We start from the raw sequence: 27,253 nt of genomic DNA, 5'->3' as shown, positions 1-27,253 counted from the left end.
TTTTACAAGGGTTGGGAATGTAGCTCTGAGATGGAAATAGACAGGGTCCCAACCCAGTTCCTACTCATGCCTCCAAAAACGCCCTCAAGTGCCCGGTAACTGCCGCTCCACTTTCTCTTTCCTCAGTTGAACACTATTAACCCTTCATGAAAGGGAAATATTTGGGTTTTTTTTTAATGTCTGACTTATCATTTAGAATAATGACTTTAAGCTTAATCCATGACGTGTCGTGAGTAAGAACTTCCCTTATGGGGCTGGAGAGATGGCTCAGTGGTTAAGAGCACTGACTGCTCTTCCGAAGGTCCTGAGTTCAAATCCCAGCAACCACATGGTGGCTCACAACCATCTGTAATGAGATCCCACGTCCTCTTCTGATAAGTCTGAAGACAGCTACATATAACATATAACAATTTTTTTTTAAAAAAAGAACTTTGTACTTTTTTTTTTCAGACAGGGACTCTATGTAGTCCAGTTGGCGTCGTGGTTACTAGGTAGCCCTGGCTGGTCTAGAACTCTCTTACTGCCTCAGGCACCCAAGTGTTGGGATTACAATGCACACAACCATTGTGGGCCAGCATTTCCTCCCTTTTTAAGGGCGAGCACTCTTTCACAGTCTGTATTATCTGTATCTAACAGTCTTTGTTTATCCGTCATTTTCCAAGGTAAGCACACGGGGTCGTGGCTATTGTGAGTGATGTTGCCATAAGCAGGACGGTATTATGCAGACATGTATTTGGGATCCTGCCTTTAATCCTGTGGCATATACTAAGTGGGATTGCTGGGGCGTATCGTAAATCCACGGTTACTTCTCAGCGAAACCACTGTGCTGTCCCACAGCAGCAGAACCATTATATTTTCCCATCATCAAAGCTCAACATTTCCAATTTCTCTATATCCTTGCCAAGACATGTCATTTTCTCTAATGTGGTTCATATTAACCATCCCGGTAGGTGGGCCAAGCTTGTGATCTGACTCTAGGAAGATGAGTAGGTGTGGGAGGGAAGAATGTAAGTGAGTTAGGGGGCATGCGGGACTGCAGAAGGCGGGAAAATGGAAAAAGCCAGCAGTTTCTCAGTGCAACTTAGGGTAGCCCTCAGGGCCAGAGCTGCCCAGAGCTAGAGCTCACAGAGAGCAGGAAGGAGGTTGCAAGAGATAAAGGTATTGGCAAAAGCCCCTCACAATCTCCATCCTGGAGGAGAAGCCTGACCTAATCGCATCGCCGATGGAGCCTGGGTAGGTTGAACTCCTGCAGCTACAGGTCTCTCAAACGTTGAGTCCTGGATGGGTTGGGTGACCCCACGCTTTACCAGACGTGACCAGGACCGTTGGTTCTGTCCGAGCCTTAGATTTCTTTCCTGCAATAATTAGCGTGGGGATGGAGGGGTTGTGGCGGCAGCACCTATGGAAGAGAATGAGTTAGCTGACCAGACAAAGAAGCGCTATAACCGGGAGGAGCTGCACTGTTCCTGGCAGGTGACCAAAGTACAGAGCTGACTCACCCTGGCCTGCTGTGGCTTCTCTTGCAGCCAGGACTCTGGCCCGTGGACTTTGGCTGGTGTCTTCCACCACTCCTTCAGCTGTCCTGCAGCCAAGAGGATCACGGTAGAAGAGAAGACACAGGCAGCTACAGGCAGGTCTGAGCCAGTTCCCCTGGTAGAAGGGCCTCCTGCTTAGAGTGAGGATAGCCATGGTCCCATGACACTTCAGTATAGCTCTCCAAGGAAACTCCAGTCACATGCCCTGTCCCAGGAGGGGAAATGGAGGCCTCATGAGCATACCATATCCAGGGTCACCTGGGGTCACCAGCTAGGACACATCGGAACCAAGCTTCAAATTTATGAGTTCCTGACAAATCATACTACATTCACTTATTCATCACCCAACAAACATTTGCTGCGAGTTTGCTACATGGCGGGTACTGTGTCAGGAACGAACAAGAGTCTCTGCTGTGGGCCTCTCGGAATTGCCTACTATAGGCAGTTTAATCTTCCCCGGAGCCTGAGAGATAAGAGTATTGCTTCGTTTCCCAGGTAAGCACGTAGGGACTTAGAGAGGGACACTACTTTCTTGAGACCCGGGTGCATGCTAGGGACAGATGGAGGCCACAGCTGATGCTTCTGACCCTAGCTCAGTGGTGTAACTGTGGGCGCTCTATCAGCTGTGACTCTGTGACTGCCAAGCCTGGAGCCAGAGGCCCAGCTCTCCATTTAAATACCAACCGTGGTGTGGGTAGGCTGTAGAGGCTGCGGTGCCTCTGGTGTGCTTGGCCACTGGCTGGATGCAGCGCTGAACCTATCTTCCATCGACCTCCAGTTATCTTGTCATAGGAGTAGGGTGTAGACAGACGTCTGTCCCAGCTCTGCTGAAAGCCCTTGGAAGGCTCTGAGATAGCGAAGGAGACATCAGCATAGCCAGAAGATGCTATCTGTAGGGGAAGGGAGGAGGAGGGAGAGTTGGTCATGCCAGGTTGGGGACACACCCTCCCCTCTTTCTTCACCTAGCAAGTGAGTCCTCATTTGGGATTCTTCCCTGAAGTACCTGTCTACAGGCTGGGTCCCATCCCCCCCCACCTCCCCACCCCCATCCCCCCCCCCTCACCCCCCCCCCCCCCCCCCCGCGCTTGCCTGGCTAAGTGCTCGTCAGAGAATAGGGACCACATTTGGGTTGCAGACATTCTTGTGTCTGCTCAGAGTGGATGTCTGAAGTTATGATGCCACTACATCTCCTCTGATGTCCCTAAGTCCCTTCACCTACCTCTCCTCCATGCTCCATCTTCCTTCCCCCGCCCCCTCGCCTCCCCCCTCCGAGTTCCATCCAGTAGAGAAGGATCAGAATTCCCAAGTCGTGCTCTCCCCTCTGTTTCCCTCAACACAAGGTGGACAGGAAGGAATTTCTGAGCCTGGGCTTTCTCTCCCTAGTACAAGCAGAAATAAACAGATTCTCCGCAAGTGACAAGAACGCTCTCGTTAAACCCCAGGGGGATCCTAAGGTCTGCAGGAGCCCGGGAAGGGTCTCAGGCAAGGCAGCATTGAGAATAAAAAATGAACGAAAACGCCAGGGGCAGCCGGCGCGCTGGAAAGCTCCCACGCGGCGCCAAGCAGGTCTGTACTTGCTGAATCATAACGCCCGGGTTGCGGGTTGCCTTGGCAGCGCGCGGTGTCAGGGGGGGTGCTGTGCGGCGGTGGGGGCAAGCTGGACGCTAGCTAGGCTCAGTGAGACCTCGCACCCACGGCGCCCCCCCGCGCAACATCATGTCCACCATCCCCAAGTGGTTCAAAGGGGCGCCCTTTGGGGTGCAGAGCCACAGGTGGGGCCCAACTGCTTCCTGGCCTGGCACCCAGGATCCAAGGGAGTTCCTGCGGGCCCCACCGGCGCCTCTGCCTCCGGAAGGAAGGCTAACCCAGAGGGCTGGAGCCGGGGGAGGAAGGGAAGAGGGCTGGCTCACCCCTCCCCCACCACTCACTCACTCACTCACTTCCTCCTCCTCCTCCTCCTCCTCCTCCTCCTCCTCCTCCTCCTCCTCCTCCTCCTCCTCTTTTTTCCTCCTCCTCTTCTTTTTCTCCTCTTTTTCCTCTTCCTCCTCCTTCTCCCCTCTTCCTATGTAGCCTTGGCCAGCATTGAACTCACAAAGATCTGCCTACCGTTGCCCTGTATGTGCTGGGATTAAAGTCTTTAAGTTCTTTTGTTTTCTGTTCCATTTCTGTAGTGAGTTCTTGCAAACTATTTCCAAACCATCCAATGTAAAGTATTCACAGAGGTCACATGGCCTGCCTATCCCATGAAATTTAGCTAAAAAGTTTTGAGTAGATTTACAGCCCAGATGTCTTATTTCTATTTTCTTTGTCTTTTTTCCTCTTTCCTTCCTTCCTTCCTTCCTTCCTTCCTTCCTTCCTTCTCCTCTCTCTCTCTCTCTCTCTCTCTCTCTTCTTTCTTTCTTTCTTTCTTTCTTTCTTTCTTTCTTTCTTTCTTTCTTTCTTTCTTTCTTTCTTTCTTTCTTTCTTTCTTTCTTTTTGAGACAGTCTCTCTACATAACCCTGGCTGTCTTGGAACTCACTGTGTAGATCAGGCTATCTCAAAGTCTCTATAGAGGCCCACCAGACTCTGCCTCCCAAGTGCTGGGATTAAAGGTGTGCACCGTTTTGCCCCAATGTCATATTTCTTTTTATGTTCTAATATGTAATATAGTTGCATATAAATGACCTACTATGTGCCACATGTGGTTCTAAGATCTGAAGTTGTGAGGTAGTCTGGATAATAGCCCTATATGTAAATTGAACGTATATGGAAGATGATATGAAGTATCCGCCATGTAGTATAACATCTATCTATCTACTTAGAGGTGGGAAGGATAACTTTGAAGAATGAAGTTGTGAGGAGAAGCAGAGCATAGGGTGACAGAGCATCTCAGGAACTCTCAAAACAATGAAACAGATCCAAAGTGACCTTCATGGGTCAACTCCAAAGTCATCTGTCCTGGGATGCCAACTGCCTGTCCACCAGGGCTGCCCCAGCCAGGACCAGATGGGCCCTCACTTATCTCTCTTAGGTTTGATGTCTCCGCTGTCTATCCCAACCAGAAGAAATTCAGCACCTTCACAGAGGCCCCATACTCCAGGCATCATTCCGTGGAACTGGTGAGCCTGCTTCCTCTCTCATGTGTCCGTCCCCCAATACACCCGCGCATGCTCCAACCCAAGCTCGGCTCATCCTTGGCTTCAGATATGTTTGATAAACTCAGGACTATGCTAAAAACCTACGAGTTTAAGGGCCACGCACGGGCTTTCTCTTCCACAGCTCACACCAGCCTGCCTTGATTCGATTCTGTATTTCCCTGACGAGGAACAAGGCTGGTCCTCCGTGCTGAGCCCCTGGGGAGCTGTCTGCTTCCATTCCTAGGCCAGGCATGACTTGCACATGCAGAGGGGTGGGGTATGTGGTTATGACTGTCTCAGCTCAGAACCTGTTCTAACTTAGTCCCACATAGGACCTGGGACCTATAACTCCAAGGATACCTGCTTCAGCAAGAAGTTCCTGGAACAGAAGTTGGGTTCAGGATGGGCCCGGGCCCAAGAAGCCACTCGGCTGACCAAGCTGCCCCACTTCCGGTACCAGGCCATCAAGAGGGAAAGAGAGCAGCAGGTGAACTTCGGGGTACACCCTTCCTTACCTCCAGGAGTGAGGCTTCCTGTCCACGTGGCTTTCCCCCCCAGAGTGGATATAGCTTCGGGCTCCTTCCCGGCCGGACCTTCCCAGGTCCCTCTTTCATCCTGTGTTCTTTTCTTTTGGGGCAGGTGCACAAGCGGGGGCCTGGCTCCTATAACATCAAAGACTTCATAACTGAGCTGCAGAAGAAACCACAGAGCAAACGGGGGCTGCTCAGCTCTGGGGAGACACGCTTCCGAGGTCTCATCGGGGTACGTGATCCACTCTTCCACCCACCGTCCTTAGTGGGAAGGCTGTTGCCGCTTGGATTGTTTGAGAAGCACCCCTCTCTGAAGCGTCTTCTCCTGAGGCTTGGTCAGGCCTTCCTGGCCCTCTTGTTGGCTCTTCTGCTCTCCTGTGTCTCAGCCTTGAGCCCAGGGAAGAGAAGCGATGGGTGTGGTCGTCTCTATGTCTCAGAAGAAACCTAGAGTGTATTAGAAACCCAGCCAATGTGTTCATTTAGCTAGCCAACCAGGAGATAATGATTAAGCAGCAACAGAAAACTGTGTACTGACCCAGGCTTTGGGAGAGCGGGTGGCTGGCAGCGACAAACAGAAGAGCAAGGCGTCTTAGTGACACACACCACAGCATGAAAAGGGAAATGCATATCCTTCTTAGGGAGTTCTGAGGGTAAATGGCACAGGTAAGGAGAGGGCTGTGAGGGTGATTTACAGAGAACAGTCTGGGAAGTCCTCACTGGAACGAAATCTGCAGGGGACTCATGCTACCTGATCCATGCGCTGGCTTTCTGTGCCATGGACGGGAGCAAGACCCAGTCGTCTCCTTTGTGGGGCAGGCAGATCTAATCCACACAGTGGCCTGATTTTCCTAGCTCTGGCACCACCCGCTCTGGCTGGCCTGGCTCCCCAAGGGTCTGATTGCAGGGCTCAGAGAGGTGGTGGATTACATCACCTATGGGACGGCAGTGCCCCCATGTGGCTAAAAGGGGCATAGTAGCCTCAGAAATCCAGCCAGGTCTCACAAGACACTACCCACCTCCCTGCACCACAGGTTAGCTCTGCTCATCGTGGTGACCAACTTTGTGTTTAGGGTCCTAGCCATAGTTCCTCTGACCTCAGGACTTCCTGTCACCTCACCCAGACTTGTGTGATGGGACCTACTATGTGCTGGGCCCTGGGCAGAGGGCTTTACAGACATTCAACCCTATCACTATTCCTTGAAGGAAAGTGTTACCATCCATGTGTTCGTTCCATGCACCAGAAGCTCAGAGGCCAAGTTCGCCCAGCTAGGAAGTAGCAGAGTCAGGGTCCAAACCCAGGATTCTGGTGCTCATTCTTCTTCCCAGCCTGTTCACAGCATAGTGAGAACGTTGATCAGAGTTGTAGTTGTAAAGGGTAGATCTATGGAGGCTGCGGAACAGCCGGGGAGGATGGTGGGTCTCAGGAGAGATGGTTTCTGGGGATCTTAGTGGGGTTGGTGTGATTGACAAACCAGAGGGTAGGAAAGGCATTCTGAGGGATGGAAGAAAGCACTGTAAGCAAGCATGATCAGGGAGACCAGGCTGAGTCAGAGGTGCTGAGTCAGCAGTGCTGAGTCAGAGGTGCTGAGTCAGCAGTGCTGAGTCAGAGGTGCTGAGTCAGAGATATAGCTGGACTTGAAACAGTGGAGGAGGCTCATGGGTGATGCTGTGTGGTGGGGTGGGTAACACGTGCTCAATCCAAACACCTTGTTTCTCTCTTGAGATCTGAGACCCCAGACATCTCTTCCTCAGATGAACCCAGCACAAAGACTGGGACTGATAGTCTTTGCGTTTCTGTCTCCTGCCCTGCAGAATTATTATCCTGGCCCTGGAAATTACGGAGAGAGGGGGAACCCATACACACAGCTGGAGGAGAAGGCCTGGAACCGCTCGCATTCCGACGGCCTTATGTGTAGAGTGTCCAACAAGCCACCACCCTTGACTCATCAGGTACCCACCTCAGTAGCCTCCTCTTGCATAGCCCTACTGGGTGTCCTCAGGGTAGGGAGGCTGAAGCCCTACCTTGTCCACTCCCCTTTAGGCACCTTTACTTCTGTCTCTAGGGAAGTGGCCTGGGACCTGGGACCTACACCATCAAAAGCGATATTGAGACCTTTGTGAAAAAATCCACTGGTACTCGTGGCCCCTACGACATTTTCTCTGGTGAACGGAGCAATCCTGTGCCCTATGGACATTACTCTGTGCAGGTGGGTGCCTGGGTGGGCGGCTGTCTAATCCCTGGCAGGATAATCATTGATCAGCCCTGTATACCAAGTGCTGCTGGACAGGGGTTGACTCTGTGCCCCTGCCAGAGTGGGATATGGCTCCCTGTGTTAGGCAAAGAGCCTGAGGTTGACCACACAGATATGATAGGACAGAGCCACAGTTTGGACATCTGACCCTGTGGCTAGTTCTCTCAGCAATAACATGAACTGTGCTGATATACAGGAGGCCCGGCATGCACTGCCAGGCCTGCAGGGACCCCGAGAGGGCAGGAGCAGTGTCTGGCTGTAAACATTTCCCAGGCTTCTTGGACTCAGCTGGGTTAATGGCCCGGGTAATGGAGCCCTAAACTGGAAGGCGGGAGAGAAATTTAGCTTGCCAGGCTTCTTTCCCATCCCCATCAAAATCCCCAACAGGATTTTGTGGTTTTCTCTGCTTTGCTCTCTTTAAAGTGCTTATGGTTGTGGGGGCCAAGTATGTGTCCAGACTTGTTTTGTCCCCAACATGGAGTCACTGCATGAGCAGGATTAGTCCAGTTCACAGTCTAGGTGCAGGGAAATAGACCGTGTGGAATTTCCAGTCTCTGGGAAAGAAATCAATAGAATAAAAACTGTAGCTTTCGTAGGAGACCGTTGAGGTGGAGCTACTTGGTAGTCACTGTCCTATGTCCTGTGACGTGGCTGATCCTAGGGTCTCCTACCTGTCACTAAGACCACTGCCCAGCACAGCAGGGACCTTGGGACCTGTCCCTTCCCCATGTTGGTGCTAAAACCGGGGCTGAAGCTCTTTGCTTGAACTTTTTTGTTACAGATTTTATTTTATTTTTTTAGAGTGATTTTAGGTTTATAGAAAAGCTGAGAGACAAATACGGAGTTTCTGTATCTGACACCACATACAGACTCTTCCCACTATAAATCATTTAAAATGTACATTCATTTCCTTGTTTGGGTGTGCGGGGTTGTTCCATGACTGTTTGTGGAGGACAGAGGACAGTTTGCAGGAGTCTGCGCTCTGTCCCACCAGGCAGGGTCCAGGACTAAGGCTCAGGTGTTCAGGGTTCTTTACCTTCCCCTCCCCCACTGTCAAAGTCCCTGGTCAGAGCAGTGCCTCTGTTAGTCAAGGTGTCCCATGGGTACCACTTGGTTTTCTGTGAGGACTAGTGAACCTGTGATCCTCCTGGTACAGCATTTCTTTCTCCCTTCCTGTTCCTCAGAAAAAGAAGCCCAAGGAGTTGACGAATTACAAGAGCTTTGTGGATGAACTGAACTCACAACACAAGAAGAAACAAGGGGTTTTCTCAAAATATCCCCGGGATCCGAAACACCCCACAGAGAGAATTTACTGGACAACCCTTAGTCAGTGCCCCAAAAATATGGTCAGTGTACTCCGTAGCTTGTTTTCCCTCCTGGAAGGTGGCTTTCCACAGGCTAGGGAGGTTGAGGGGTGCAGGGGTGCAGGGGTCCTGTGGGGGAAGCTGTGTCTTGTGGCCAGCCTGGCCTTGGACTGTTTAGTTACTTTCTGAGCTGAGCTCACTTCCCACACCCGGCCTATTATTGCAGCCATGATCAGGATTATCTTTGTAGAACCCATAGCTGAGCCAGGCCACCAGGAAATCCTAGCCAGTGAGGCTTCCTACCTGCCCTCCCTCCTCTGGCCATGCAGATCCGGAGAATGGGCCAAGAAGGCTGGGCAGGAGGGAGTGTGATAGAGTTTATCCTCAAGTTTGCCTCCCTGATCTACTCAGGGAGGGGCAAGGCTCTGCCTGCCTCAAGGGACAGTGACCAGTTCTTTGAGTGGCCCTTGGCTTTTGTCACCATCATCCCTGCCCCCCAGCAGGGCGTGCCTCAAAGGCCATAGGAAGAAATGAGACAGGGGAAGAAGAGGGTATGGATGGTCTGACGGCTGCTAACCACCGCCATCCCTCTCCCAAGGGAGCTTGGGAGGGCCATCCCTTGCATGGAAAGGGAAACTGGGCTGCACAGATTAAAAAGGGACCACTGGCTCCCCCAGTAGGGGCCAGGAGACTCTATAGGGCTCATCTCTCTGGCTCCAGGGCCAGTACGCTTTAGTCCCAGGCTGCACTTCTCTGCTCATTTCGAGGGCCCCTGGGAACACCCGTAAAGAGACGTCTGGTTGGGGTAAGTAGAGCGGTGGTCTGGGACCTGAAGAACTTGAGGGCACTTCCTTTCTTCATCCTTTGACGAAAGGCGCAGTAATGCTGGACAGGCGAGGTCAGCTGCCGTCAGTCTTCAGTGGTCCAGCCTAGGCTGAGAGTGCTAGGGCTTCCTCAATCTTCCCTCTTTATTCCCAGGATATAGCTGGCCCTGGTTCTTGGCTTCCTCACGAGACAGAACAGAAACATGTCAACCCACCACCGTTCCTCCTGGCCTCCAAGCGGTCCGGCCTAAAGGCCTACCAGATGATTTTGGGAACCTGGGTGAGTGGGTCTGGGTTGGAGAAGCATGGTGGTAGGCAGGGGACTTGCTCCTGCCTCTACAGACAGCCCAACCCTTTGTGGCCCTGCCCTGGATGCTCCTTGGGCCCAAGCCTATCTCTCTCTTTCACCCACTCATTTTTATAGGCTCCTGTTTTCTAGAGTCTCCAACTTGAGCAGGCATGGAAGGCTTCTTAAAGACTAGCTAGGCCAATGGACCCCCAAACCAGGGCTTCTGATTCAGTCTGCCTTGGGGAAGGGTTTTTTGGCTTATAATTCCAGGTGACAGTCCATCATTGCAGGGATGTCAAGGCAGGAACCGGAAGGAGCTAGTCACACTGCTGCACAGTCTAGAGCACAGAGTGATGAATTAACTAGCATGTGTGTGCTTCCTTGTGCCCAGCACCCCCTCCCCGACCCGTCCTTACACAGTCCGAGACCCAAACATGGCAAGGTGACACCTACCATGGGCAAACCTGCCCACCTCAATTAATGTAAACAAAGCAGTATACCCTGAAGACATGCCCACATGCTGACCCAATTTAGACAGTCCCTCCTTGAGATTCTCCTGTGTGGTTCTAGGCTGTTGACAACCGAAACTGATCATCACAGAGACAACACTTTGGGAATCAAAGAGCTAAGAGGCCCTACTGCACAGCTCTCTTATCTTTTTTTTTTTTTAATTATTTTTTAGAGATTTATTTACTTAGTGTATGTGAGTGCACTGCAACTATCTTCAGACACACCAGAAGAGGGCATCGGATCCCATGACAGATGGTTGTGAGCCACCATGTGGTTACAGGGAATTGAACTTAAGACCTCTGGATGAGCACTCAGAGCTCTTAACTGCTGAGCCAGCTCTCCAGTCCTCATCTTCTTATCTTCCCTGGGAAACGCTTCTTGCTTCTCTCGAGTCGAGGGCAGAGATGTTAGCTGTCTTCTTCTGCCTGCATGAGCAAGTCTTCTGTCCTTTTCCAGACCTGGCTCTTTTTTATTATCCCCAGGTGTGTGACGACATCCTTGGTAATGTTCCACCAGAGCAGGCTAGACCTACCGTTTGTGAACACTTTGCTGTTACTGTGGTTGTTCTCCTCCTCCCCCTCCTCCCCCTCCTCTTGCTCCTCCCCCTCCTCCTCCTCCTCCCCTTCTTCTTCTTCTTCTTTCTCCTCCTCCTCCTCTTCTTCCTCCTCCTTCTTCAAGATAGGATTTCTCTATGTAGACCTGGCTGTCCTCCTCCTCCTCCTCTTCCTCTTCCTCCTTCTTCAAGATAGGATTTTTCTATGTAGACCTGGCTGTCCTGGGAACTCATTCTGCATACCAATCTGGCCTTGTCTACAAGACAGAGATCCACCCGCCTCAACCTTATAACCACACACAAATCCTAATCAAACAACTCCACACCGTCACGCAATTGGCTTATACCTCCTCTACCCCCTCACCCCCACCCCCTGCAGCCACAGGTGCCTTTTTCCTCTTGCAGACCAGGGAATGTTGCATGGTTTTAGATTTTTCTTGGTCTGTGACAATCACAGACTTTTTTTTTTTTTTTTGCCACTGTGAAAAAAAAATCCTTGAGAGCAGTCAACTGAGAGGAGGAGCAATTTATTTTGTTTCTGGTTCTCAGAGGTTTCAGTCCACAGCTAAATTGAACCCCAAGTCTTCACACCAAGCTCACTCACCATCCTGATGTCTTTCCTCTCCCTGCCACAGAACCCAGTTGGGGTAGGCCGCTATCTCAACACCACGCTCATGGAGTCCATAGACCGAAGGCAGCGATACCGCTCTCTGTACATGAGCGAACCCAAGCGCTACCTGCAGAACCTAACCCGAGACAGACTCCTGCAGTGAGTAAAGCTGGAGCTCTCGGAGGGGATGGAGGGCAGGTGGGATGACTCTTCAGTGTCCTGGAGAAGAGGCTTGCTTGGTTCCCACGCTAGCTACTCTGCAGAGACCCTGGAGATACTCAGTTTAGATCTTGGTTTAGCCTCTTACTGGCTGTGTGAAGAGGGGTATACTGCTTTCCTCTGAGCTTCCGTCTGTCTGTCAGTTGTTAAGAGAGTGGATGGCTGAGGAGATGCAAATGGGGTCATCAGTCTAAAAGTAAGGAGGATAAAGCAAAGGCTACTTGTCCAGTCCAGCACCATTTGAGCTCTGAGTACCTGCATCTCACAGGACCTCAGGTTCTTGGTGCTGTTCAAGGGTTGGCAAAAGTCATTTCAGGACACTGTGAAGTCAACACATGAACGCCCCACCATAAACTATTAAGAGGTCACAGCTGTTGGCGACTGCCTTATTTTATTGACCTAAGAAGCTGTTGGCTAAAGTAGAATTTTGATTCTGCTTTTATTTGAGGGAACATGCATTTTAGAATTGAGTATTTTCTCTCTGGGAAATTATGCAGTGAGCATTGTGAGGACCCAAGGCTGGGGACAGTTTGCTAATGCATGCATAGTTTTGCACGTGTGTATGACCCCTAATGTGGAGGCCTAAGGTTGATGTTGAGATTCATTCAGGAGCACTCTTCCACTTAATTCACTGAGAGAGGGTCTCTCAGTCAAACCCCGAGCGCACCAATATGGATATTCTTGCTGGAGAACTTGCTCTGGGGGGTTCCTGGCCTCCATATCCCTAAGTGAGAATTAGACGGGGCTGCCACATGCACTCAAAGTGTACATGGGATTGTGGGGATCCAGACTCTGGTTCTGATGCTTTCCTGGCAAGCAAGCCCTTTAATTGCTGAGCCATCTCTAGGTTTTGAACATAATTTTAAGATGGTTTTATTTATATAAAAATAGTCTTGTAGCCTCCTCTTCCTTAATCCTTTATTTGAGAGTTCTTGAGATAGGGTGTGGGAAGGAAGGCTTTGTATAGGTTACACACAGGGAAAATGCTGATTCCTTTCTGTGCCTTCTCAGCTGGTCCAGCCAGGTTGGAAGTAACCAACTTAAGAGCTGGAAGGCTTTGTTCCACACTTCCTGACTCCCAGCTCAGTTCTAAAGCCCGATGTCACTCTGGCTTGTGCATGTGACCTGCATATTTCTTTCTGGAAGCTTCCTGGAACTTCTTTGTCCCTGGTATCCAGGATCTTCATGGTGATGTGCCATGCTATAGTCTATTTTCAAGCACTTGAAGCGCTTCTGTCATCTGGAAGCGCTGGTCCTTCTCCTCTGGGGAAGTTTGATTTGGGGTTTTTGTCTGTGATAATTCCTCCCCACCTGTTTCTTCTCTCCTTTAGACATATGGCAGATGTCCTTGTTTGGCATTCTAGTTTCTTGGGGTTTTGTTGTTGTGCATTTGTTGTCTGTTGACATGCACACCTGTGTGTAGTGTGTGCATGTGTATGGGTATATATATATATATATATATATATATATATATATATATATATATGCAAGTGTGCATACATTTGCAGATGTGTGTCAGGACTGAAGTTGACATCAGTGATCCTTTGCCCTGCTGAGGGTCTCTCTGTGGAACCCAGAGCTCTCTGAGCAGCTAGTCTAGCTAGCCAGGTTACTACAAGGACTCTGCCTTCCCCTCCCCTTTCTGCCTGGACCGCCTGGCTTGAGTCCGGATCGGAACTCCGGTCCTTACCCTGTATGGAAGGACTGCACACATCGAGCCGTCTCCCCAGACCCTAGTTTCTTGTTTTCTTTTTTCTTATGTCTTCCTTTTCTGTTCTTTCTGGCAAAATCTCCTTGTCCTGGTTTTCTATCCCTGATTCTACCATAATTGTAATCTCTGACAGCCCTTCTGTGTTATCAACTGCTCCTTTTTCTTTCATAGGGTCAATTCTGTGTTGTTGGTGTAGGATGTCCTCTTCGCTAAGGATCTGAGTTACATTTTGTCCTAAGTGTGTTGTCTCTAGCTCTTCCTAGCTCTTTCTTTTCTTCCCATGTTCACTCACATTCAAGACCAAAATGCCACAGATGCCCCGTGAGTCTGAAGGGGGAGGGGCTGACTGGATCACCTGTCACACCTCACCTGGGCACTTCTAGATGTGGTCGGTGCAGAGTAGATGCTGAGATCTGGGGCGGAGGCTAAGGACCCCTTCAGTCTATGCCCTACCCCCTGGCCCTCTGTCTGTCTGCCTTGACTGGCTCAGCCCCTGCCTGAAACCTTTCCGCAAGCTAACCTGCTGTCTCCAGTTCAGGGAGAAGGAGGCGATGGGTCTGGTACGATTTCCATCTCCATTTTCAGTGTTGGTCTCGGGCTCGCTGCCTGAGATCCTGGTGCCTGCGGTTCCTGGGGCTCCCTAGGGTCTGGGGCAAAGGCTGGATTCCCTTCTGGGCCAGATTTCTCCTTTTGCCTTCACAGCTATGCTGGCCCTCCCTGCACTGCCCTTTTTCCTCAGACACGTTAACGCCCACATCTCCTCTCTCTCTATTGTTTGTTTATCCTTTAAGAACTTCTGTAAACATCTTCTGGCGGATCTCAGGTGGAAGCAGAAATATGTGTACATATCACCTGTATCTTTTCTTTTCTTTATGTATTTGGATTTTCAAGACAGGGTTTCTCTATGTAGATCTAGAACTTGCTCTGAGGTCCAGGGTGGCCTTGAACTCAGATATCCACCTGCTTCTGCCTCCTGAGTGCTAGGATGAAAGTCGTGTGCCACCACTGCCCAGCTAACTTTCAAAATAAAAACAATATTTATTATTATGTATAAGAATGTATGTATGTGTTCCGAGTGTGTGCCTAGAGCCTGCAGAGGTCAGAAGAGGACATCAGATTGCTTGGAACTAGAGTTGAGGCAGGTTGTGAGCCACCATGTGGCTGCTGGGAACGGAACCCAGGTTCTCTGTAAGAGCAGCACGTGTTCTTACCAGCTGAGCCATCTCTCCATCCTTCGCCTGTCATTAAGGTACACGAACACTTTTAATGTATAAAAGCACGTCTCCCCTTCTTGGCCAAGGTACTCAGCCTTGTTTTACACATATTGAACCAAGACCAGAGAGGGAAGCAAGGAGATATGTTGCTGGAAGTTGCACAGCTGGTAAGCATCAGGGCAAGGACTAGGAACCAGTCCTTCCTCTTCTAGGTCAGAGACTGTTTCTCCCATGTCAGGCCCTTGGGAGGATTTAGGAGCTTAGGAAGGGTCATGCCTAGATGCTCAAAGGGCTGTGTGTGTGTGTGTGTGTGTGTGTGTGTGTGTGTGTACATACATGTAGGGATGTGGGTGTGAGTGCACATTTGCATGAAGCAAATGCCTTCTCCTGCAGAACCATCTCACTGGTTAGAATGTTAAACTTCTGACCATAGTTACATCTAGGGAGAAAAGCTATAGGTTCTTTTACCACATGCTTTGTTTCCGAATTGTTTGATTTTTATCAAAACTTTTTTTGGGTGTGCTTTTTACTTGTTTTTGTTGTTTTGAGATAAGGTTTCATGAAGCTGAGTTGGTCTCAGACTCTGTAGCTGAGGGTGATTTTGAACACCTGGTCCTTCTGCATCTGCCTCCCAAGTGCTGGGTTATAGGTCATTTTTATAGCAAAAAACAAAACAAAACAAAACGTATAAAAAGAGCAGGGCCATCTCTATCCAGGACTCCCCAGCTCTCCTTCCAGTCCTCAGTATTCCAGTCTGTAAAATGAAAATAATTTATACCCTACAGGAACAGGATGTGAGGCTAGATTCGTGCTTGAGAATGCTACTTAAAGGGTCCCTGTGGGTGTCAGATCACCTGAGAAGTCTCTCCCTGGGGAGCCTGTGGCTCCACCTGGCCTCCTGGGAAAGGAGAGTTGTGCCCCAATAGGAGGGAGGCCAGGTGTGACAGATCCCAAATCCCACTATGCACGTCCATCACGTGGTTTCAAAGCCTGCTTCTGTCCCTGCGTCTTCTTTTTTCATGTGGGTGGACACGGTCCTTTACCCACCGTAGATTTCAGTTTTGCCTTCCTCCATGTCCTAGTCTGGGCTTCTATTCCTGCGCAAACATCATGACCAAGAAGCAAGTTGGGGAGGAAAGGGTTTATTGAGCTTACACTTCCACATTGCTGTTCATTATTAAAGGAAGTCAGGTCTGGAACTCAAGCAGGTCAGGAAGCAGAAGCTGATGCAGAGGCCATGGAGGGATGTTCCTTACTGACTTGCTTCCCCTGGCTTACTCAGCCTGCTCTCTTATAGAACCCAAGAGCACCAGCCCAGAGATGGCACCACCACAAGGGCCCCTCCCCACTTGATCACTAATTGAGAAAATGCCCACAGCTGGATCCCACTGAAGCTCCTGCCTCTGTGATGACCCCAGCCTGTGTCAAGCTGACACACACCCAGCCAGGACCCTACATTAACCTCCACGGTTTTGCTTTCTGTATGTTTCTGTTAGCAGCAGTGTGCTCTTGTTTCATGGAAGCAGAACTTCATCCTGAACAAACATGAAGATGCGTTTGTTGGATACAGTCTCTCTTTCTGCCCAATCTCTTTTGTTCTCTATTTGTTAGTCTCTGTTCTCTGTTGGTGATTTCCCAGTGTCTGCTTAACCCTACCTTGACATGTCCGTCCCTCTAAAGTCTCCTCAGGAGGTCCCTCTGTACTTTCTGATAATTGATGGTGCCACAGAAGAGCAAGTATTCGTGTTCTTGTTGGAGTGTCTTCTAGTGCCATTGTCGTTGGATGCTTGCCCTTGGCCTAGGCCTTCCCCCAAGCCTGGCTGCCCAAGCTCTTCCCTGTAGGAGAAGGGGAAGAAGCTAGAATGATAGTCAATGATTCACTTTCCATTTAATTCAAATTGTACACCCCGGTGCTCAGGCTGCAGAGAGGGCTCAAACCTTGGGAGCACTTGCTGCTCTTGCAGAGGACCTGGTTTTGATTCTCATACCCACGGGATCCAACACCCTCTTCTGGACTTCGTGGGCACCAGGCACACACATAGTATACATACATGTTGGCAAAACTCTCATACACATACAATAAAAGCAAAAATTTAAAAGAGCAAAGCCAATATGGCATGCACAGACTGTGCATGGTTGTGCATGGTTGTGCATGCCATGCCTACAATCCCAACAGTGAGAAGCCTGAAGCCGGAGGACCACGACTTCAAGGTCCTCTTGGGGATACATAATGAGCTAATTACAACCTGATTGTACTTCAAGACCTTGTCACTGAATGGATGGATGAATGAATGAATAGACACATGTCTAGATATCAGATATCTAGATGGATATCTAGACAGATATCTAGATATACTCAGCTGGTGTCACTGTGAGCAGAGAGCCCCGGTTTCCAAGAATAATTCTCCAGTCTCCAGCAAGCTGAGCACCAGCATTTGTCCCTGTGTCCTGAGTGGGGACACAATGTGACTAGGTGCCCCACACTCCTGCTGCCACAGAAGAGCTCTTCCTGCCACCATCTCTTCCCCGTGATAGGATATACCCACAAACTCTGGGTCACCATAAATCCTGCCTTCCCCCTGTGGCTCTTACCAGGCCCTTTCTTGCAGCACCAAGAAAAGTAACTATATAAAACCACACGGACAAGCGTGCTCCACGGCCTTGCTCTGGCTGCTGGGAGTAGGGAGGGAAGCTGACACCATTCAGGTTTCCTATCTCTGTCCCTGCTGGCATTTTCAACTTCAGTCCCATTTTCAGGGGCACCTGATGCCGCCAGTTCTCTAGTCTTTCCCAATAGGAGATTCCTTAGCTTTATGCTCTACTGTCGTGGCGCATAGATTCTTGGATCTGCTGTGTTGGCAGTCTCCCACCTACTTCTCCACTTAACAAAGGATGGATTCTTTTTTTTTGCCCATGGATTCTTCCATTTGTTTGTGTGGGTCTATGCTCTAAGAGTTTTGTTTTATCTTTAGAGAAAAGTTTATTATAGACTCATAGGTAGGAGCTTCAGTCGGGGAGGGAATGCCACACCATTTGAGTTAAGCCGGCATGCAGGTCAGCCACATGCAGGAAGGGAAGCTTTAGAGAAAGATTAAGGCCAGTGTATAAGAAAAAAACAAAGTTCAGCCCTGGCCAGCATTAGCTTTAAGACTTATTTCTTTACTTTTTTTTTTTTTTTAAAGATTTTATATATTTATTTTATGTATATGATGAGTACACTGTAGCTGTCTTCAGACACACCAGAAGAGGGCATCAGATCTCATTACGGATGGTTGTCATCCACCATGTGGTTGCTGGGATTTGAACTCAGGACCTCTGGAAGAGCAGTCAGTGCTCTTAACCGCTGAGCCATGTCTCCAGCCACATCCTTTACTTTTATTTCAGTGCATTTACAGGAGAGCAAGAGGCTAATGCATTGTCTTACATTGCTTTTCTACTGCCATGACAAAGCACCAGGACCAGGGCAACTTATAAAAGAAAGAATCTAGCTTGGGGGCTCACAGTTCCGGGGGTTAGAGTCCATGGCCAGGACAATGGGCAACATGGCAGCAGGTAGGCAGGCAAGGCTCTGGAGCAGAAGCTGAGAGCTCACATCTTATCCACAACCCTGAGAAGCGTGAGGCAGACAGCTAACTGAGGATGGTGTGAGCGTTTGAAACTTCAAAGCCAGGGCCAAGAGACACATCTCCTCCAGCTAGGCCACACCTCTTAATCCTTCCCAAATAGTTCCACCAACTGTGGACCAAATATTCAAATATATGAGCCTGCCGGGCGGTGGTGGCCCACGCCTGTAATTCCAGCACTTGGGGAGGCAGGCGGATTTCTGAGTTCGAGGCCAGCCTGGTCTACAGAGGTCTACAGAGTGAGTTCCAGGACAGCCAGGGCTATACAGAGAAACCCTGTCTCGAAAAAAACCAAATCCGAAAACCCAATATATATATGCCTATGGGTGGTCATTCTCATTCAAACCACCACACATACTCAGTCAGTTCATGTAAAGTATAGTGTAATTTCTGAGTTTCAAAGGCAAGATAATAATCTCTCTAGTATATATCTAAAAGAACAGGTTTTTAGATTTGTTCATTCATTTGTTTTGGTTTGGTTTTTGGTTTTTTGAGACAGGTGTTCCCTGTGTAGCCTTGTCTCATTCCTAGAACTCATTCTGTTTGGCTGGCCTCAAACTCCCAGAGATCTGCCTGTTCCTGCCTCCTGAATGCTGGGCACCACCACTGATTAGCAAAAGGCACTATATATTCTTTTGCTTTCACCTTTATTGTTGCCCTTTTAACTTTTTCTTCCTTTAACATTTTAATTAATTAATTTGTGTGTGTGCATGTGTGTGTGCATGGACATCCATGTGTACAAGTGCCATGGACATACATTGTCAAGGACAATATCAGTAATTAGTTACATTTTTTAAAAGATTTATTTATTTATTTATTGGTTTTTTTTCAAGACAGGGTTTCTCTGTTAGCCCTGGCTGTCCTGGAACTCACTTTGTAGACCAGGCTGTCCTTGAACTCAGATATCCGCCTGCCTCTGCCTCCCAAGTGTTAGGATTAAAGGCCTGTGCCACCAGAGCCTGGCCTAAAAGATTTATTTATTTATTTTATGATGAGTACACAGTTGCTGTCTTCAGACATACCAGAAGAGGACATCAGATCCAATTATGGATGGTTGTGAGCCATCATGTGGTTGCTGGGAATTGAACTCAGGACCTCCAGAAGAGCAGCCAGTGCTCTTAACCACTGAGCCACCTCTCCAGCCTAATTAGTTACAATCAACAGCAGTCAGGCCTCGTTAATCACATGGGTCCCAGGATGGAACCCAGATCCTTGGGCTTAACAGTGTCTTTACCCTCTGAGCCATCTTACTGCCTCAAGCCAGCTAATTTTCAATAGAATCAAACCCGTCAGGCATATTTTAGGTTTACTCTTCTGAAACACACACAGTAGAACATATGATTTGTACAGTTCTCAAGGAAAAGAATTGGATTGTAAATCTTCTTCTGTAGTCAAAATATCACTTGTTTTCACACAAGACACATGAGAGCCAAATAGGTGGAAGATGCATCCCAAACATATCCCTCCTGAAAATGTTATCGCGATCTTCTCTAGTTAGATAAAGAGTGAATTAGGACAAAGAACTCAAGAACGGGTTGGACATAAAAATATTTCATACACTATACCAGACTCATGTAACCAGCAATAAAAGACAAACTAATAATCCAGCCATCAGCTGCTGGGATAATCTTCTTGTGCACGGCAGAAAGCTTGCCTTTGTATTATTCAAATGTTGGCTCTGTACCAGCAGAGAGCTGAGTAATGTCCGGACTTTGGTATTGTTATTTTTACAAAACGCTGAGACTGATGACGGTTGATAAAAACCAAGCAAAGAGGAACAGAAGATAAAGTATTAAACAGAACAAAGGTCGGTATTTTTGATTTTTTTTTGTTTGTTTCTTTGACAAGTTCTTGCTATGTAACCTATGTAGCCCAGGATGGCCTAGAACTCCCAGTCCTGCTCTAAGCTCCCAAGGGCAGAGATTACTTGAGTGTGCCACCATACTCCACTATAAGATGAATACTTCATCCTGATAAACAAAATCCATGAAGAAATCACAATAACCACGATCTTTCCTATTTCCAGATATGTGACAAAATCTCACATAATAACAAGAATTCTCAGTAGATCTGTCTGAAAATATGTCAGATGAGGGCTTGTAGTAATTATTTGGAGGCTTCAGATAGATAAAATTTACCCTGCCATTTCAGACACTTGAGAAACATCTATAAGGGGGCCGGAGAGATGGCTCAGCAGTTAAGAGCACTGACTGATCTTCCAGGAGTCCTGAGAATTGGTTCAATTCCCAGCAACCACATGGTGGCTCACAATCATCTGTTATGGGATCTGAGGCCCTCTTCTGGAGTGTCTGAAGACAGCTATAGTGTATTCATATACATAAAATAAATAAATACATTTTTAAAAGAAACATTTATAAGGGGGCAGGATGGCTCAGTGGTTAAGAACACTAATTACTAATAAATAAATACATTTTTAAAAGAAACATTTATAAGGGGGCAGGATGGCTCAGTGGTTAAGAACACTAATTACTCTTCCAGAGGTCCTGAGTTCGATTCTTCCCAACCACATGGTGGCCAATAACCATCTATAATGGGATCCAGTGCCCTCTTCTGGTATGACTGAAGATAGCTACAGTGTACTCATATATGTAAAATAAATAATTTTTAAAAAGGAAACATTGATTAAAAAAAACTGTCTAGGAAACTCTCAATAGAAGTGTCTAAGCTAAAATGTCATCATAGAAAATTTTATGTCCATTTTTCTGAACATAATATAATAAGAAGCTAACACCAGAGTTCGAGGCCAGACTGGTTTACAAAGTGAGTTCCAGGACAGCCAGGGCTAAACAGAGAAACCCTGTCTTGAAAAAAACCAAAATCCAAAAAAAACAACAAAAAACAAAAAAAAAACAAAAAACAAAAAACAAAAACAAAAACAAAAAAAACAAAAAAAAGAAATCCCCAAACCCTGAACCTGGAAATTAGAAAATACACTTTTTTAAATTAAATTAAAATTTCAGTTAGTGCACAAACAGTGGTCTTAGGTACAGGAGCTCACACACCTCCTCTACCCTCTCTGACTCTGACTTCTGTTCTCAAGAAAGGCCTCTTCTGGCTGGGTGTGGTGACACAAGTCTCTAATCCCATAAGAGGCAGGTAGATCTCTGTAAATTCCAGGTCAGCCATGGGATCCTAGTTAGATCCTGTTCAAAAGCAAGCAAACAAGCAAGCAAACAAACAAACACCCCTTAAGCTCTTAAGTCTAAGAGAATAACTGAGTTTGGAATTTTAAACTCTTTAGAAAAGAATTTCAGTGAAGACTGTAGCTACAGACTGAAATGCAGCAAGGCACTCAGCTCAGGAAACCCAGAGCTTGCAGTGAGCAGCTGGAGGGTGGAGAGCTGGGTCCCAGCACTTGTGTCAGGTGGCTTAAAACTAACTTCCTGTAATTCCCTGAGCGCCAGGGAACTGGCGCCCTCTTCTGGACACTCATGTGTGAACATACTCTCATGTAGACACACATACTTAATTTGAAAACAATAGATAAATAGATAGATAGATAGATAGATAGATAGATAGATAGATATTTTAAAATGCAGTTGAAGAGATGGCTTAGTAGTTAAGAATATTGCTGCTCTTGTAGAGGACTGGGCTTCAGTTCCCAGCACCCGTGTAGGGTGGCTCACAATCTTCTGTAGGCCCAGCTCAAGGGGTCTGACACTCTTATGGCTTCAACATGCAGTTACAGCCATGTACACACACACACACACACACACACACACGTACACTCACACGCACATGCACACGCACACACACACACATACACACACACGCTGGGGTGAGAACCTAATTGTACCAGTCTGTTCTCAGGACAGGCTTATAAAGGAGAAAACCACAATGACCACGATGAGTCATATGCTGGTGCAGGAAGTGATGCCTGGTGGTCAGCTCTGACTCAAAATATTTTAGACAGAACAGTTCATGTTGACCTTTGACTTGATGGGTCCTACTTGAAGCTTTGTGGAATTTCTTAAGATTAACAAACCTCATATAGAAATGCAGAACATAACAGGGTATGTGGTCAGCATGACCTTGCTCTGAGTCAAGTTATTTTTCTGTGTCAATAACTGGCAGGCATGGTATGGCAATAATATGAAATAGCCACAGGGTATGGAACAAAATGGCTACAGCTATGCTGGTGGGGCAGGCCTCAACAACAACAGCAACAACAACAACACACACACACTTTACTTTTAATTTAAAAACATCTGAAGTAAAAAATAAAACTGAACAGAGACAGGATGAGGAGGGATTCTCATGAGATCCTTCCTACCCTTTTATGTCGATGTCTGCCATTTTCCAGGGTGGTTGCTATGGTGCCGTGGGCTTGTGGCTGTGAACTGTGTAAAGCTACAGATAGCAAAGGTGCTGTAGAAGTGCCTGGTCTGCCATTTCCCCATCTTCTAGTGTGAGTAAGCATGGTTTGAGGGCGTTCGAAGGGCGTTGCCATGTCTCACAGTCGGGCAGAGAAGCAGGAGCAGGGTATGTGGCTCTGATCCGTGCATTATTTCACCTCCTGGGCCAAGGCAGAATGGGGCCTCGGGTTTCGAGACATGCCCTTTCCCAGCATGCTGTCTGTCTCTAATCCAGGTGAGGGGGAGTGTGTGTCAGAGGTGCAGAACCTCCCAGAGTGTGTCAGTCCACTGACTTTTTCTTAGCTTCATTTCCAAATCTTTCTTGGGCTGGAACCACTGGGTGTCGGGCTTCTAGCCAGGTAACCTCTGATGCGAGTCCTGTATGGGAAAGGCCACTTTTTATTTTACTGTGTATACAGTAGGTGTTCTATGTGTGTTCATTAGACAGCAGAGCTCCATCTGGCTACCTTTCTGGATCATTTGACTAGGATATTTTAGTTTATTTTGTTATAGATCCCCAGACCTTAGAATATCTGACCCTATCTATGATGGAAGAACCAGTCAGTCCTTAGAACCCAGCAAGCTGAGAATAAAGACCAGCAAAGTCTGGGAAAGCCCCCAAAGGTACTTATTTTGCCTTTTGGTTTCTGTAGTTCCACTTCTGGATAACTGTCCTTGCTAACTGGGGTGTGTCAATACGGCATGTGGGTTTTGTGCTTAAAAGTTCACCTGGAGCCAGGCGGTGGTGGCGCACACCTGTAATCCCAGAACTCTGGGAGGCAGAGGCAGGCGGATTTCTGAGTTCAAGGCCAGCTTGGTCTACAGAGTGAGTTCCAGGACAGCCAGGGCTACACAGAGAAACCCTGTCTCGAAAAAACCAAATCCAAAAAACCAAAAAAAAAAAAAAAAAAAAAAAAAAAAAAAAGTTCACCTGGAGGAAGACTACACTTGGATACTGAACACCCAACATAGTCAGTGGCTTGGCTTGAGTTTATGGTGGAGTAGCCTTGTCTACAACATTTCTGTTTTCAAGACAGAATCTTCCTACTTAGCCCTAACTGGCTTGGAACTAACTGTGCTGACCTCAGACTCACAGATATACCCACCTCTGCCTCGAGTCCTGGGGATTAAAGGCACGTGTTGTCACACCCAGCCCTAAGTGGATTTTAAAATTCCTTTTGGGTGCAATGGTATACACCTTCAATCCCAGCACTGGGAAGGCGGATCTCTAAATTTGAGACCGACCTGCTCTGCCCACCAAGCTCCAGGCCCTCCAAGGCTGCAATAGTAAGACACTGACTCAAAGACAAAAACAAAGTGGAAGCCCTCGCTGGCCTCCTCTCTGCCCGTGTGGACCAGTGCCAGCCTGGCAGCTCCCTTACTGGGCTCGTCCTAGGGACACCAACTGTCCACGGCTGTCCTATGTGCATCAGCCACAGCTCTGCTTAAACACAAAAGCGTCCCTGATTCTCTGGACAGTGTCTCTTTATTCTCAGCCTCTTGCACACCCCGGGGTAGCACATGCTTCCCTGCGGTACCCTGGCTTCCTCGCACGCCCACGGTGAAGCTGGACAGAGTGCCTCTGTTGCCCTGCTCCAGCGTCTTGCTGATACGCAGAGGAGGAACTCATGGGAACTTGTCAAATCATGAGCCTCTCTCTGTGTTCACTAATGAAATAGGCTAGCGACCGAGTAACGTTCATGAACGAACACTTGAGAAGCTTCTGGCTGTACTTGGCCTTGGACATCGAGCTGAGCTCTTGGAATTGATTCTCTTAGAAGCCATAGGTTTTCATTAAAAAAAAATCAGCTTTATTTATTTCTATTTTTTAAAGATTTTATTCATTCATTCATTCTTTCATATGAGTACACTGTAACTGTATTCAGACACACCAGAAGATGGCATCTGATCCCATTATAGATGGTTGTGAACCACCATGTGGTTGTTGGGAATTGAACTCAGGACCTCTGGTTAGTGCTCCTAATCACTGAGCCATCTCTCTAGACCTATTTCTATTTTTTTTATTTACTTATTATTTTTTTTGAGACAAGGTCTCGCCGGGTAGCCTTGACTAACCTGGAACTCACTATGTAGAGCAGGCTAGCCTGTAACTCATAGAGATCCACCTGCCTTTCCTTTCTGAATGTTAGGAATAAAGGTCTGTGTCACCACACCTAGTCTTAAAAGTAAAGATCTAGAATAGTACAATTTATCTACAGAAAAGTAATCCTTCCTCAGACATGCAATTTATGAGGTTTAAACTTACTCATTTTTAATTTTCAATTATATGTATATATGCAGTGTTTGTGTGTAAGTGCAGTGCCCACAGAGGCCAGAAGAGGGCGCTTGATCCATGGAGCTGGAGCTGAAAGTATTTGTTGCTTGATGTGGGTGTCAGAAACTGAACTTGTGTCCATGCGGGTGACAAACGTGTCCGCCATTCCTAAACGGTATCAACCACGCGTGCGGACACGTCTCTCCCAGTGTTCCTGAGGTGGCCCGTGTTGCTGAGGTAGTTTGTTCCTTTGATGCTGAAATGTATCACTGAGTGCATGGGCCGCCTTGGTTCATATCTCAGCTGCTGTAATGTGCTGTGTAGAGCTCTCCAGAGAGCCAGGTTTCTGCTTCTTTCTGGTGACTATCCCAGAGGAGGATATTTAAGTTGTTTGGTAAAGTGGACATACAGTGGCCTGCGAATACTCAGAGCATTGGACAATGCCGAGCCCTTTGTATTTGCACCAGCGCCGTGCGTGCGTGTGTGCGTGTGTGCGTGTGTGCGTGCGTGCGTGCGTGCGTGCGTGCGTGCATGCCCGGCTTTACTAGCTCCACATCTTGGGTGTGTTTCCATTGGTTGGTGGTGCTGGGGAGAGAGGCAAGCACTGTTGCCTCTCTCCTTACCACATCATTGTTCTGTGAAAGCTCATGTTTGAATTTTTGTTCTAATTGTGTTTCACTGTGGTTTGAATTTGCATCCCCTCCCCATGTTGAACTTCCTCCCCCCCCCCCACTTCTGCGCTGAAGCGTCCTCAAAGCTTTTCATCCATCTTAAAGAGCAGGCTGATCATATCCTTTTATTACCTGTGGAGAGTGCGTTGTCTTTTATTTTCCATCGTGACTTATGTGTGTATGTGTGTCTGTGTCTGTTTGTGGGTGTGTGCACAATTTGAGTGCGGATGCCCACAGAGGCTGCAGGTCTCAGCTCCCTCTGTGGCTGGGTTAGAGGTGGTTGTGAGCCTCCCGTGTGACTGCTGCGAACTGGAATGTAGACCCTCTGCTTAGCCACATTCCCAGCCCCCACCTTCTGAGAATGCTTTCAGTGTTATTAGCATAAGTCATTTCTTCAACTTTGTATTTACAAATACAAGTAAATATTTACTCCAAGGTGCTCAGAGGGGTTTTTAAAAGGAAGTAACTCTGGTATTTTCTTTAGAAGCTACACTATGGTGTTTTAGGTAGGTAGATGGAGCTGGAAGGACAGAGACAAAAGATTCTGTCTCAGTCTAGATGAAAGATGAGGCTCTGGGGGAGAAGAGAGACACGAGACAGATCCACTGGTGGCAGGGAAGGCCCCCTCACTCTAGTGAGCCTTCTCTCTCACCTTCCATCCTCTGACTAGAATCTGTGGCACATCCACGCAGCTCTAGATCATGACTGAGGATTACATCATGACTGAGGGTTATGGGCAAAAGCATGAAACAGCCGTAGCCCTGTCTTCACGGAGACCCTGCCACAGTTGGAGAGAGCAGGCAGTAACCGAGAGCATGCCAGCTTGCTCTGGCTTTTCACATGTATAAAATGTAGTCACGAGTGTGTGTATGTGTGCAGGCACACTTGTGTGGATGCCTGGCACATGTGTTTATATGTGTGTAGAAGCCTCAGGTTTACCTAGGGTGTCTTTCTCCATCACTTTCTGCTTTATTCATTGAGGCAGGGTCTTTTACTGAAGCCGGACCTCACCAGTTCTGGCTGGTGTAGCTAGCCTTCTCGTGGTTTTTCCTCTGAGCTCTTATAAGACAGTATGGCTATGATAAATTGGGTATAAACTAGAGAACTCTCCCTTAGACAGGACCCTTTGTTGTAAAAGGTCTGGAGGTCACGGATGGGGAACTCACTTCCTTGCAGGAGATCATGCCCAGTTTTTTCTCTCTTTTTACAGGGAACGGATTACACCTTTTACAAAGGGCAAGTGCCCTCCAACTGTGAACTACAACTCAGATCCTGCTCCTTAAAGCCGCTCGGGAAGAACAGCCTAATGCAGCCAGAGAGCCCAAGGCCAGAAGAGAAATCTTGGGACTGGGAAAGGAAGCAGGGTCGTCTTGGAGAATGCCTGGGAGAGGGAGCAGGCGGGAGGGTCATCTTTGCTGTAGCCCTGTGGTCAAAAGTCACAGTGTCTGCTGGGACAGCAGGGGGCCAGGTATCTTTTGTTACAAGAGATCCATTGTCCTAAGCATTCCGTCAGCTGGTGATGTGAATTTGGGAGCCAGACAGCAGGTGGGTGTTAGAGGGACCGTGAGCGACTCCCTGCAACCCCTTGCACTGTAGCTGCAGGGCAGAGCGTGGGTTCCTAACTCATTGTCCTAGAATGA

General features: G+C 48.0%; 1 protein-coding gene across 1 annotated transcript; it reads left to right on the top strand.

Moving 5' to 3' along the window:
• Window positions 1-3,173: 3,173 nt before the first annotated feature.
• Lexm (lymphocyte expansion molecule) lies at window positions 3,174-26,934 on the top strand. Its single transcript, XM_052175605.1, has 10 exons — window positions 3,174-3,307; window positions 4,547-4,634; window positions 4,975-5,139; window positions 5,292-5,414; window positions 6,995-7,132; window positions 7,246-7,389; window positions 8,619-8,780; window positions 9,717-9,842; window positions 11,550-11,683; window positions 26,824-26,934. The coding sequence occupies exons 1-10, from the start codon at window positions 3,252-3,254 to the stop codon at window positions 26,894-26,896; spliced, it is 1,209 nt and encodes a 402-aa protein (XP_052031565.1). The 5' UTR covers window positions 3,174-3,251; the 3' UTR covers window positions 26,897-26,934.
• The last annotated feature ends 319 nt before the right edge of the window (window positions 26,935-27,253 follow it).

Source organism: Apodemus sylvaticus, chromosome 3 (genome assembly GCF_947179515.1).
Source record: "Apodemus sylvaticus chromosome 3, mApoSyl1.1, whole genome shotgun sequence".
Classification (NCBI taxonomy): Eukaryota; Metazoa; Chordata; class Mammalia; order Rodentia; family Muridae; genus Apodemus; species Apodemus sylvaticus.
This window is presented reverse-complemented; position numbering and strand designations above follow the sequence as displayed.